A 15,234-nucleotide genomic window follows, 5' to 3' on the forward strand; every position below is an offset into this window, starting at 1 on the left:
TCATTTTATACTGACTGATTTGTGTTCTTCTTCAGCATATATCTACATCCACATTTCGAGTTCGACGGATACGCGACACGATTGGATAGAAATTTTTGACAAATCTATCACTTGCATCATCCTTTCGACAAATTTTATCTTTTTTCATATCTCGAAGCGATCGAAAACATTCACAATTGTTTCAGCACTCAATTGATACAGTCAGTGGATTGTTGACTCGTCCATCCGTCTCGTAATAAAAGTGACTTTTTCTCGTAATAAATAAAATATTAAAAAAAGTGAAAAAATCAGCAATCTTTGAATTTTAATCAACACAAAAGTCGATGGAATAATCAGCTATTGACAGCAATCGAGTGCTTAAAAAATTACATAAATTCTCTCTCAATATCCCCGAAAGCATCTTTAAGTTTTAAAATCCACAAAAATTTCATCAATACAGCTTTAATTCTTCATAAAAACGAGCGTTTCCATAGCAAAAATTAAGTGTCGAAAATACTGCATTGTGATTGGTCGATGTCGTTATGTTCCCTAAAAACATTACGTTCATAATGCGCAGTATATGTGAATAATGATTGGAGAGACTCAATGAAAGGATAAACGACGATCAAATATAGCAGTCATTTTATATTTAATTTTGCTTTCAATAACATCAGACGTGTTTTGAGGATTAAGATAAAGGTTAATAAAGTATAGAGTGAGTTGTAATATAATTAAATTATTGAAACTAAGTCAAATGAAATAAGGATCATATTATTATTGTGAAAGCGAAAGAGAAAGATATAAAAATAATAATATAAAAAAAGTACATAATCGACAGGCATGTGCATCTTTTTTTTTGGGTACGAGTTAAAGATTCGCGATCTTTAATGTTCAGTTTGATTAATTATGCGCGATGAATGAAAAAAAAAAACATTTTTTTTGAGGGTTAACAAAAATATTAAATGCTGATTGAATTATTAAAATTGAACTGTGGAAAAAGTCATTAAATAGATATACTGTATAAAAAATTTAAATAATAATTAGTCAAATATACATACATAAAAAAATATATAATAATACCTACGGTACCAGTCAGTGCACATTTGATTTTGAGTTATATAAATAATAAAACCGTAAAATTGTATCCATTTTGGTATTTAAGTGCCGTCGGATAATTCCGTGACAGTCAAGTTGGATTTCAAACAAAACTGCTCAGCCGCTAGCGGCAATAGTGTGGTGAACAACAACAACACATCATCATTAGGATTGGGTTCCATATCGCCATCAGACTCACAACAATTTAATATCTTTCCAGCTATCTTTAGTCGGCAATTGAATTTTTCGGCAAGTAATTGTAATCAACAGAAATTCATGATTCATAATAGTATGGAAGAATTACGTCCAAATTTAGTCGGTGGACTACTTGGACTACAGCAAGGCCTCATCGAAGATCACAATCAAATTCCCCACAATAATTCGGATACAAAATTTATGTCATTGCAAGAGAATCACAATCGTTATGAGAATCGACTTTTAGGACTCTCACAAGAAAGTCGTAACTCATCATTAGCATCATTAGCGGGCAATACAAGCCTCAATTTACAAAATGGTAATGATACAAGTAAATCATCGAATCAACGAAAGTGTAGTAGCACACCAGAAGACTTTAACTCATTATATGGATCAACGCTGGATAATACTCATCATCATACACCCGCACATACGCCTCCAAATCGATTGAATGAACATAGTGCAATAACAGGTGAGAAAAACTAGAAATTAAAAGTATTTTTTGTGTGTTTGTTTATTCTATTCCTATACACGATAATCCTTTGAGCACGTGCGAAGTATTAACAAAAAGCCCAATAATGTGCATTAAGCTGTGTTGTGGTCAGATGAAAATATAATGGCAATAATAATAGAGATGTCAATAATAAAATATGTGGATGACAAATGACAATCCGACGGATTCATGTTCAATTGATAGTCATAGTGACAACATCAATGGAATTGTGAATTTAATCCGCTTTTGAATAATGTAAGCATGTGTACTTAAATGCCCAAAGTGTTGAAAATAAGTATGCACATAAAGGCATCAATTTATCGTGATAATTCTACACCAACCATATGCTCTTTTTATGTATTGTGCAGTGTGTTAAAAAGGGGTGATTTATGATGTCTTTTGTGATGAGTGTCCTCTTCTTAATTGACAAATAAATGTCAAGTAAAAATCATACCTGAATGGGGACCAAAATCACAATTGTGCAAAATTTGTTACAAATAATTTTCAATATTCATCGCAATTTGAATTTCAATTTAAAAATCCTTAAAAAGGAGATGAAAATTAATGGAGGAAAAATCACTTTGTGCAACGACTTGTAACTTGATCTCGAGCATATCACATCTGTGATTATTTTACCATTCATCATGTCATACTGTGATCAAAAAAAAAAATTGTTAGCTCGGAGTTAAAAGAGACTTCATCACCATAAAATATGTTGTTTTTTTTTGTTCGTTCCTTTATACTCTCGTGTGTAAAGCCTTGCAAATTACAATTGTTACATATCAAGTACTTTTTTATTACGGATTAATAGTTTTATCGTCATTAAAATCGAATATGATTCCTTTGTACAACTATTATTTTGACATTCATGAGGATGCTTGTACAAATTGTAGGGGTTCACCATAGGGAAGGAGTGAACATCAAATAGGAGTGAATAAAATGAAAATCGGATAGGGAATTTTGAGGGTTATTCATTATTTTATTATTCACCCAACATCACATAAATAATTCAAAGAACGCTAATAATCATGATGATGGCTTTAAATTTCATAATTGCTCAATGACAAGTTTCACCTGACTTGTTTGTTTTACAGATTTGCAAGATAGAAATGATACTTCTGTTTTTGTTTAAATGGATTTCTGAATTCTTTAGTACATGAATTTAGATTTTAGATTGTTCTTCCTAGAATAACTTGGTTTAAGTACTTATTTTATTAAAGTTTTGAATTACTAATGGGTTACTTAGATTCATCTATAGATGATTTTGTAAATGTAATTAAGAACTCCTTACGGATTGTTTAGTTATTTTATAAATTTTAATTGTAATGTTTATTCTTCAAAGTTCAAATACAAACTCAACTTTTGTATCAAAAAGGGCACTCAACTATCCACAATTAATACTATTTAAATCTCTAATAAACGTTATAACGGAGGTTTGCTTAGCTTTGTTATTTACATTGCCAAATGAGAATTAAAAGTCTAGAATTTGAATAGAATGGATAATATTATAAAAATAAGATCCCTACTATGCATTAACTGAACTCCAATTTACACAGAATTCCTCCATTCTCTAGCAATTATGGAATTACTTAGAATCCAAATAAACACAGCAAACTATTTAATGTAATTTACTAGGCTCAGACAGACAGCTCTAAATCTACTCTAATCTTCTTTTCCATATAAATTCCAAATCGACTGCAAGCTCTACTTTATTTAATAGCACTCAAATATGTTTACTTTTGCTATAAAACCATCAAATCTGAAGCACAAATACAGAAGTACTTCCGACGAGCCGTCCCCTAATTTTTTGTGACATAATGACTCTAATTATAGCATGATCAACACGCTTATTATATACTAATCTCATTAAAGCTAGTTTAGTGATATAATTCAGAATATTTTTTTTAAAAATTTGCTTGATTTTACTAACTTTTTCTATTCCTCAACTAAATCCTTAAATTCTTGTTTGTTTCTGTTATTACTACATTCTCTTAGATGACCTTTACCAATCATTCCTTGCAAAACAACTTTATAGAAGTAAGCATTGATTTATAATTTATTATTTAGTTGTGTACTAAATTCAAATAATATAGTAAATATCCGTTAGTAAGGAAGCACTTACCATTAAAGTTCACAAATTCGGCCATAGTGTTATGGTGATGAAAGATGAGAAAATGAATGAAAAGCATTGAATTAAATTATTAACTTTATTTCACATTTACATAAATTAAAAGCCATGACTAAAATTCTTCGTCTGAAAAATGTGTGTGACCTGCATAATAAGGCAGATCTATAATATTTAAATATTAAAGTGAAAATTGCAAAAAATATATATATATATATATATATATAATATTAACATTCATGGCTTTCACTATGTATTTGGTTGCTATGCAAATCATCATCATTTGTACATATGTACAGGCTTTCGTACTAAATTGAAAGGACGAATTTTGAGGAATAGAAAAATTTATGTCATCAAATTTTTTCATGTTGAGCAGCAAAAAAAAAAAAAACTTTTTTTTAACAACAAAATTTTCATAATATTTGAATCAAGTGTAAACGTGACTCTATTTCCTGATGATGTACTTACATTAGTTATTTATCTTTTCCTTTTTTTCCCCAAAAATTTATTCATGCTCATAGCCGAAGGAGCATTCAAAAAATTAAAGCCTGAGCCAAATAGTGGTGGAATATCGTCAGTGTCCGGTTCCGGAATTAGTTCACCTGGAAGTGGCATTTCATCTTTACCTCACGCTGGTCACACACCAACGACTGTCTCATGTCCGACACCGGCTCGAAGACGACATAGAACAACATTCACTCAGGTAATTTAATACAAGGATGTTCTGTTGTGCATAGATAAGTACATAATGTATACATAAAATATTAAATTTTACAGGAACAATTAGCAGAATTAGAGGCTGCTTTTGCAAAATCACATTATCCAGACATCTACTGTAGAGAGGAATTGGCGAGAACAACAAAGTTGAATGAAGCACGGATACAGGTATGTGTTGAGGGAATATAAAATACATAAGAAAAAAGTTTTATGTACATCAAATTTTGTGATTAAATTTAAATCTGAAAAGGAGCGAAAGGAAAAAAAAATCGATATTTTTGACATAATATTGGATTCTCGAGCGCATTCCACTGTCTGATATGCTTTTACGTTTCATTCCTGGTTAACTTATTAGATTTGTGAGGTCTTTGTAAAGTTCAAAATTCAATTCTACTCATAAACATTCCTGTTAAAGGCAACTTAAAGATTAATTGATTCAATATCTTTCCTGAACTGTTGATATGCATAATTATAATTGAATTCTTTTAATTCTGTTAGGAGCATTTATTTTTGATGACGGATTAGATTTAACTAGTTCTATTGAAATAATATCAAATTTAAAATTATGTGGCTAGCTTGAAAGATTAAGAAAATGTTTGGAAAATGTTCATTTTGAAGTTTCAACTGAAACTCTTGATAGTTCCGTAGGCACTTCAGGTCCTGGAGTTCAGTACCATTCCAAAAGATCTAATATGCAATCCCACAAGGATTCAAAATCATACTTATGGACCTATTTGATAAAAACTCAACTAATAGCTTTATCCTTTTAAGTTTCTTTGAATTTCACTTAGATTTTTGTTTCCCTTAATTTGCTAGCGCACTTAGTTATCCCAGCTAAATGTTTCTTCATGATCTTGTTTGGGGCTCGAAGTTAACTTGAATTCGCTCCGGTTTTTTAAAAACCGATTGAGTTTTGTATTTATTTCTGCTGTCACTTGTGAAATATAAGTGAACTTCCTGCACTATGAAAGCATGTTCTGTGCCTGTTAGTCGTTATTAAATCTCAAGTTACCCAATTCATAGTTTCCATTATTAAACTTCTATACTTAAGAATCCAAAGTATCTAAACTTCCGAATAATCACTAGGCACACCGTTGGGGGGATTCGAACCCGGGAGTTCAAAATCAAAACCTTGATAATTGGACTATCAAGGGACTTTTTGTTCTTTCAGAAATTTTAAAAACAGTTCTTTTAGTTTTGTATTGATCAAAAGTTATTGAGAATTTACGAATTATCAACAAAATCGTGGAAAATCATTCATCTAGAATAACAAATTCCCCTAATTTTTCAACTTAAATATTAGCCCTGATTGTCACCTAATAGTCCATAGCTATTAATGACAGCATTGGATTAGCTTCAAATCCGCCTACGGTTATCACCAGAAATTGAATATTTCAAAAAGTAAAAGTTATCAGACAGTAAATGCGCTATAGTTTAATAACATAATATGAAGGTTGTTCCTTCATAAAATATGATAACATTTTCCGTTTTGAAGTTCTAATAATTCAAAAATAGGAAAATTTCTATATCAATCTAATATTTTATTGCCAAAAATCGATTTTCAAGCTCAGTATGAAGTTCACAGTATGCACAAAAATTGAGGATAGGAGAAAAGAGGAAAATTATTCTCGAATGAGCAAAAATGTTGACAGTTGTTATCAGCTGACACAAAATTTTTCTACCATAAATGTCCAATGTCTCTCATTCTTCCTTTTTATATCAAATAGACTTTTTTTTCGGTGAATGGAGTAATTTCTCTTAAAAATCCAAGTCGATAATTGAATTTGCGTTTCGGGGCGTTTTCTATTTCTTCCTTTATACTATACAAAATATATATTTTAAAGTGCTACATACATTATAATAGAGGAAAAATAATAAAACTGTATCTCCTCATCATCACAGTTGCTTTTTAAAGTAGTCTTCAATTGTGAGGGTTGGAATATGAGTACGAAAATGTGATGGGTAGGGGATGTGCGTTTAATTTGAAGTAAATTTGTCAGAAATAATTTATTCCCAAAGTACTCACATGTTTCAATATAAAAAAAAAGTATACATATGCCTTATGCCTTGAAACTTGAAGCCTTTGATGCTCTTGATGATGACATTAAACTTTCATTTCAATTTCAATTTTCAATCCTACGTTTTTCAATCTCACTCTCCTCCTGCCTCCTGTCTATATATGCTTAAAAAATATTTTTCGATGTCATTGATATTATATTTATATACAGAATTTTATCTATAGACCGATCTTAACTAGTAGGATATATATCTTGATAGAGGTTTATGGGGTAATTCTTAAATGACGTCTATTGTTTGGGATGGAGGGAAGATGGAGATCTACTTTCTAAATTATGTACTACGAAGGTCGAACAGATCAATTGTGATCCATGCGTTCTCTTAGATGACGACTAAGGCTGACTCTATTGTTAACTACCGATTGTTAACTGCAATACTGCCTCAATTAATAGTTTCTTCTCTTCTTTGGTTGCTAAAGCGATCTTTTGCCATTTACAAAGTCAGATTTATTTCCGTACAAATCAATTGTGATCCATGAACTACTTTAGTTTGCGTCAGAAGCTGGGCTTTTGCTGGCAATCGCCTGCCAAATTCATTATCAACTCTATCTTCAGCGATTAAGCGTTAATTCAGAACTAAAGGCATTTTTAAGCGAAATTCTGCAGATTTTCTGCAGGTCTTCTAATAACATGATTAGCCAATCAAAACCTGATCAATTTTTCAAAATTCATCATAAAGACTTCCAGTGATTTTCAACATTTTTATAAAAATTTCAATATTAAAAGGTGACACAGGAGGGTATCGCAGCATATAGTGTCCATAATATTGTTCTAAACCAGCTGTTGACAACCTTTGTGTCTCGACCACGCAATAGCGTTTAGAGTACAATATGGAATTTTAAACAATGAGTATACTCACTAAAGTGATCATCCTCCTTGTATGTTTGGCAAAAAGGGCTAACTACTTAATTCACACAATTCACTTATGACGTCCAAAATCATCATCTGGACATCATTAGTGGATTATTCCTAGCAGAAGAATTGAATCTCAAAATTTTGATCTAAATCAGATTTATGTAAGAAAGTTTTCCAACAGATAGGAAGTTAACATAAGTTTATTCGCGTTACATAATAAGTAAACGACTCCTCCAGTGTAAGAAGAAGAGAACAGAAATCATATCGGAAATACACGTCAATGCGCAACTCATTATTACATACATGCATTTACGCTTGAAATTTCCGTAAATTTATGGCTTATCGCTTCAACAAGGAGGATGATGGATTTATAAAAAGAAGAGAAAAAGGCAGAAAAAAAAACTTTTTTTTTTCATCCTCATTGTCTGATAGTGAAATTGCCATATATATATGTATATCCATAGGAGAAAAAAGAGAGATATTCTCATACACAATTCATAGTCATATCCGAAATAGCTTTCAGGCAGAAACTTTTTTTTTCTGTGTGTTTTCGAGCAGTCGCATGAATTTATGTATGTAGCACATAAAAAAAAACTCTATTTTTTTTTATAAAGTTGGCACATGCCAATATGATGAGATATATGATGTGATGAAAACAGAATTGAACTCAACAATAAAATCATGTATGTATGTTTTCATGAATGTGTGTGCTTATGCGTACATGACTAAATATATTTTTTTTTATCCACAAATTAATTCAGGATATACATATATTTTATATCCCAAATAACATAGTCGAAGTCACTTTGTAGAAAATGGCAAAATTATTATGCTACGAAAAATACAATCCAATGAATTTCATGAAAATTCAATGATACATTTATCTATCCTATACTCAGTCATTGTATTTTTGCGATGTTGATATTTTATGTATGAAATACGACGAAAAAGACGCACATACGAAGGATATTTATTAGCTTTTTCATCACATACTTTGCTTTCTAGAGTTGGAAACTCTTCCAGACGTGGGATGAGCACTCTTTTTTCATTAATTAGTATACCTACATGATATCGGATGATATCCAAAAATAAATTACATTGTTCTTTTTCCTATTTCTTCAAAAAAGGTTCAAGAATATTTTCATAAAATATTAGATTGTTCCTTTAAAATATCGAATATGATTGACACCCTGTTGTTTGTATTAGAATTGATTCGCGAGGTTAATTACTCGTAGTACAATTATAAATATTCAAGTCACGTATTATAGTAAAAGTAATTAATTTACTTATGAATCTATAAGCGCTTACTGAGACGTCTAGCTCCAATGAAGGTCGGCAGTAAAGAAAGCAATCAAAAGCATGCTTTCGCGCCATTTTTGCCAAATTGTTTCAAATATTGAACGTAAATTATGATTTTATTTCTGCTGGGATATTCCTCAACCATTGCTTAGTGCTGATTTGAAGAAATCAAGTTGATTGTTGTGCAGCTTTATAAAATAAGTCACTTAATGATTTAAAAGATGTTTTTTGTTTGAAGATTAAAATTACACTAAATATTACAAAGAAAGGGTCTGCAACTACGAAAACTAGTTTTTGTTTCAAATACAATTTGAATTTCAAACGACCGGTTATATGTTTTTAACAATTATTGCTCGATCTTAGAACTTTTTTCGGATTTTACGTTCGATAAACTTAGGATTTACAAATTTGAGCATATTTTCAAGAAGAAGATCTGATCCCTGTCAGCCAAGAGACAGTCAGTAGAAGTAAAACTACCTCAATAACCAAACAGTCGAATATTCAAAAGGATGAATCCACAAACAGAATCCTCAAATCATCAACAATGGGAAAATTTCCAATGAATAACAAAAGTTTCCAACTCTAGATGCAAATATATTTTTGTCCTTCATATACATCCTACTGCGTCTGCAATGTTGAAACTCACGTTCAATGACAAAATGCAATTTTTGTTTTCAGAATTTTTTAAGCCTATAATGTGTGCATGCATATGATCGAGTTGAAATATTTTTTTCAAAAAACCCTTTTTTCATGTGCAAATGATAGAAAGAGTCTCTTACTCGTATGAAGGCACGAAGGCAAGAGCTTTCAGTATACACAAAAAAGTGAGGATTTTAAATGAATTCATGATTGTCGTTCCGAAGCATTGACGCATAAATTTAAAGATTTTTTTATAGTTGTTGTCTCCTGAATATTTAAAGCTAATTATCGTCTCAAACACAATGGCATGCTATGCAAACTCAATAAAATGCGGTAGATACATTCATTCTTCAAACGAACACCAAAAAAAGAATAACATCATCTCTACATTTCATCAATAAATAAAAGGAAAATGCAAACCTTTGAGGGTTGAAAGATTCTCTCGATATTTTTTTTAAAGTATATCAACCCTACTTACAGTACAAGAAGACTAAAAAACAACATAAAGAATTTTCAAAGATGCTTTTAATGACAAAAAGGATGCCATTTTGACTTTTTGAATTGTCCCCCTTTTTAGTCAGTTCTCCTTTCTCTTTCTCTCGCATTATACATACTAACGGCATCTTTTTTTTGTACCAACAAAATGCAAAAAGTTTTTATGTCGAGATGAGGGAATTTTCATCTCGGAAAAAAAAAGAATTTCCACTGAAACAAAGGGGAATTTATTTATTATTTTTCTCTCTTCTTCTTGTTCCTTTCCACTTTTCGTTATATTTTTTTTTTCGTCCTTCTTTTTCTTCCACCGCTCACATTTTTTTTTTTTTTGCTATAATGTTGATGTTGATACTATAGCGATGATGATGTTGTAATGTAATGGCGTATAGAGAATGTTGTTCAAGTATTAAATGTTTTGAAAGCAAGTTTTATGGAATATGTTTGCAAATGCTTGTAGTACATAAAAAGAAGTCGTGGATGGGGACATCCGTGATAGGGATGTTATTAAATTTGGTATTGGTTGGTATTGGAGATTGTCGGAAAGTGAAAGTAATTAATAATAATAATAATTTAACAAGTCAAAGACAACTATCTAACACGGTGCTGTCAGGGCAACTTCAAGCCTTACGGTTAATGCGCCAACATAGAAGTGTCTTAGCGAGCACATTGTCCTGTTCGGGAAGGGAATCATGGATCAAAATATTTAAAGCTCACGAAGTAAGTCACCCGAGCAGACATGGATCATGAGTATACTAACAAAATTGAGAATGCTCGATTTTCATTGCTCAAATATGGATTGAGTATACTCAAAATCATACTAATTTAGATGATTTTGATCATTGTCTGTTGGACTCTAACAAGCAAAGGGACCGCTTTTAGGTGCCATATTGGTGTTTTAGTACCATGAAAGCATGCTCTTTGTCTGTTTGGGTTACGAAATAAAAACGAAATTTGAGCTATGGGCAATAAGAATTGACAATTTTCTGTGTGTCATAATGAAGTGATTCAGTCTATTCAGCTGCAGGCAGTTCAATTAATTTTATATAAAAATCTATTGTACCGTATCATTATTACTAAGAATAAATTGAGTTCATTATTTCAGAATTCAAAGTCGACTCATATTTTCTATGGAAATGTTAACTCCAAAATATTCGAGTCGATCTTGAGCTCTGCATTATTGAACAGATAGTGTTTTATTTGAACTAAATTTACGACCAGTTCTAAGGATTTGTAATCACATCTAGGAGACATTTCTTGTCGGTAGAACTAGACATGCAAACAGAGCTTGAAGATCGATTTTTGTACAAGGAATCCCTGTAGTCTTCAAGCTATGCATACAAATAGTAATAATATAATCGACCAAAGAACATCTACATGGATCTTCATATTATCGTAATATTCCATGGACAATGGATCAAATACACATGGTACATACCTAGACAATTTTGATGTATAACATGAAAATTTCCAACTGTCGACTTATGGTTACATGTGGATGAATCCGTAAGGAAATCATCCAGATGCCAGTGTATCAAGCAGAACAGACACATTCAGTGTTAAAGATTTTAACAGTGTATCTAGTACAAAAAGTGAGTTCTGTGACTAGAGCAGTAAAATGAGCAGCAATACCATTTAATTAAAGTTGTACTAAAATTGGCATTTTGACCGTCATTTGCCAAAGGTCCCTTAAATAACTTCATTAACTGCCATGTGTAATTATCATCAACAAACCAATAAACTACTTTAATTCAATGTATTAATCTACACCTCTCAGTCACCAAAACATTTTGACATGACACTCTGTGCATCACAATAGTTTAATTAGAAATTCTATTAGACACCCCGACAATATTAAATTACAATAGCTCACACAAGCAACAGATTGGAAAACCGTCCGAAAAAAGAAAATTTATAGCTGCTAAAAATGTATATGCTTATAACGAGAAACGAAACAGCATTGAATTGCGATGAGAATGAATAAGAGAAAATAATTTAAAATTCTTATCAATCTACATCTAATAGGCAACAAATTCAATTATTGCACAGTTGAACGACGCAAGGTCGTCACTAAAAATTCAGCATCATGACTATTAAGCAGCTCCATATAACGGTTCATGCAAAAAAAAAGAAGAAAAAAATATGAAAAGAAAGGAAGAAAATAGAAAAAAAAAATAACGAGAGATCTTTCGATGGCTGAGGCAAGAACAAGAAGAAGCAAAATTCTTATTTCTTTCTTGACTTTGTATGTCGCTGCCATCATACTTTATTTCTGTGAAAAATGTATTTTCATTTTTACTTATTTTTTTTTTTTTTTCCTCCTCTATTCCATCTTTTTTCATCTTCCCATCCTCCATTTGCTCCAGCGTCTTTCTTATTATTTTCGTCGTTGATGGAAAAACATTTAATTTAAAAGCATCTCTCCTTCATCCATCTTATATATACGGATTCTTCATCTTAACGTCATTATATTTCTTCTCTTCGGTACGAAAAAGATAATATATATCTTTTTCCATTTTCTTAAAGTAAATTAAAGCTCTTTAACTTTTTTTTTCTTACATCTTTCGTTCTTTTCTTATCATATAATGTGTTCCATACACATTTGTATCCAAGACTCTCTCTCTTTTTCTTTCCTTTTTTTGCGTTGATGAAGCAAGCCATGAAGCGTTCACATGCTAAAAAATCTTGATGATGACATCTTTTGGTGTCTTGCTCTCGTCAGATTTCTCCTCTTTTATTTGTGCATACGGTGTTATTTCATACATATGATATGGAATATATATGAAAGAAAAAGAAGCTTTTATCAATTGTAAATTATATAAAAAAGAATGAAATTACATTTTTGTTATAGTTTAGCAAGCATAAAGGAATATTTTTTTTGCATTTTAAAATAATTTTTTGTTGTTTTTTTGCATCTCGTTTCAGGTTTGGGTGAGTTGAATACTTCTTCATATACACATACATAGTAAAATCCATATGCAATATGGATTTTGAAGGGTGAAATATCATTTAAATAATTTAAAACTTTTTATATCTTATTTCCAATTTAATCCTTAAACTAGTTTCAAAATAGGAGAGCAAAATATAGGAAACAAGAGAAGCAACTACAGAAAGCTTTAGCACCATCAGTGATACCATCAGCGTGTAATGGAATGATGCGAAATATTCAGGGTTATAGTGTCTCAAGATCTTATCAACCATATCCGCATCCGAATTCGATAAATCGTTATCCTCAAGTAATTTATCCATAAGTCACATTAGTTTATGCTTTATCGTTAATTAATTCAATCATTCTACCTATTAGGATCTCTTTCAAATGGGAGCATCATCCTATCCAGGCATGACGCAGCCATTTTCAATGTCACATAGTTCAAATATGAGTTCCGTCGGTGTTCGTCAAGATTCAATGAGTGAGTACTTTTACATTAATTGAACGATGGATTGAAATTTAGAATCCAGTTTTTTATATCCATTATGTCCATGGATCAAAGATATTTTGAGTTCGCTGTTTTTTAATTCAATAAAATACAAAATTTCAAATCAAATGGATTATTTTGGAAATATAACGCGTGTATTTCTATAGATTGCTATGATATGTTATGACTTGATTGAATATTTGATGTAATGACGTCTGTATAAACAATTAATATCTATTTTCAATGCTGCACAACTGCTAAAATGGATGTTTATTCTTCAAAGTCTAATAATTCACTGAAAATTTACTTTATAAGGGAGTTAAACTATGAAATTGTTATTAAATTTAAATTCAAAATGACCGTTGATATGATAATTATATTGAATTTGAATCTAAAATTTCCGTTAATTTAGTTAAAACTTCATTAATGTCCAATAACTCGAGTTTATTGTTAAAAACAATTAAAAACTGCGAACTTTCATAGACTTTATAAGAAGAAATAATATTTAAAGCAGCATAGACAACCCGCAAGTCAATTTTAATGTTAATTTATCCATTACTTTAGAAAAAATAAATATTCAAAGGTATAACAAGCAAGTGAGAGGGAATAAAAAGTAAATAAGGTCAAATGTCAGGATAATGATAATGATAACAAGCATTTAGATATTCATATTTTATTAATGAACGAACCTTCCTCTCGTTTTACAGCTGAATTTAATCTTTTGATCTCCTCTTATGAACTTAGTAAATCGCAATTAACTTTTTTTTTATCTTTCTCTCTCTCTTACCATTTATGAATTTGCATTTATTATGTTAATTAAATATCTCTCTCTTTTTCTTTTACTCCGTACATAAAGGCATGACTGCGGAGGATGAATGGTACAACAAAAGCCTTTCAGCTTTAAGAATGAATAGTTCGCATCACCCAAACTTATCAGCACCGATGCTTCAATACCAGACATAATTAATGAAATATGATATGATGAGTGAGAACTGCGATAGTTTTGAAAAGTGAAATGAGAAAAAAACCGTAAATTAATAATGTGTCAAGTGATTAATACCTAGAAGAAAAAAAAAGACAAGAATATCGCTGTTGATGAAAAAGTTTAAAAAATTATTGTGACAAAAAAAAAATTAATTAAGAATTTTAATTTGCCAAAAAAAAAATTAATGCAAAAGTTGTAAATAGTAAATGAAAATGAGACAAAAAGGAATTTTAACTGTCAGTGTATGTCCGCAAAAAACTTTGTTTTTGAGAATGATTTTTTTAAAATTAAAACTAGTCAAACAGTTTCGTTAGACAGCAGATTGATTTGTGAAACAGAAAGAAAAAATTAGCTTCTGATCGATTCTCGTCCAATCCACATCTGGGGAATTGAGATAAATTAGTTTTTTTTGTTTATAATGTAATGCAATTCGCGCATTTGTATAATTTATGAATGAAAGTCATTAGTTTTCTGCTAAATCAAAAGGAATCAGTAAATAAATTGGAGCGCAATCATCGAGAGAGTTGGAAATTAATTGAAAATTGATTTTTGAGAAATGTTTAAGTGTTTCAAAACCTTACAACAGTTAGTAATAATTTGTATGGTTTTTACAGTAATCAAACATATTTTTGAATTTGAATTGTTTTCATGAAAATTTCATAAATCATTCATATTCAAGTTAAAAAAACCTTACAACAGTCAACAATAATTTGTATGGTTCTAAAAAAAATTAAAAAGGAACGTTTAATTTGGAAACATTTAAATTGTTTTAATAGAACTTCGAAAACCCTACAAATTCCATTAAAACTTTTGTAAAGTTCTGAAAATGTTTTAAATACTTTTCAAAAACCAAAAATTCAAAATAAAAA

The 15,234-nt window shown here is 30.5% G+C and overlaps 1 protein-coding gene across 2 annotated transcripts; it reads left to right on the plus strand.

Annotated features, from left to right (window-relative positions):
* The first annotated feature begins 440 nt into the window (after window positions 1–440).
* LOC139099243 (homeobox protein unc-42) lies at window positions 441–14,938 on the plus strand. 2 transcript variants are annotated; one of them, XM_070651652.1, is made up of 7 exons: window positions 441–1,741; window positions 3,758–3,799; window positions 4,409–4,590; window positions 4,665–4,778; window positions 13,027–13,200; window positions 13,269–13,374; window positions 14,237–14,938. In XM_070651652.1, the coding sequence occupies exons 1-7, from the start codon at window positions 1,351–1,353 to the stop codon at window positions 14,341–14,343; spliced, it is 1,116 nt and encodes a 371-aa protein (XP_070507753.1). In that variant the 5' UTR covers window positions 441–1,350; the 3' UTR covers window positions 14,344–14,938. The 2 variants fall into 2 exon arrangements, with proteins under 2 accessions (XP_070507753.1, XP_070507754.1); XM_070651653.1 differs by lacking the exon at window positions 3,758–3,799 and having other exon boundaries at window positions 448–1,741.
* Window positions 14,939–15,234: the final 296 nt, after the last annotated feature.

Source organism: Chironomus tepperi, unplaced genomic scaffold, assembly GCF_022539635.2.
Source record: "Chironomus tepperi strain 1889 unplaced genomic scaffold, CSIRO-AGI_Ctep_v1 contig_465, whole genome shotgun sequence".
NCBI lineage: Eukaryota > Metazoa > Arthropoda > Insecta > Diptera > Chironomidae > Chironomus > Chironomus tepperi.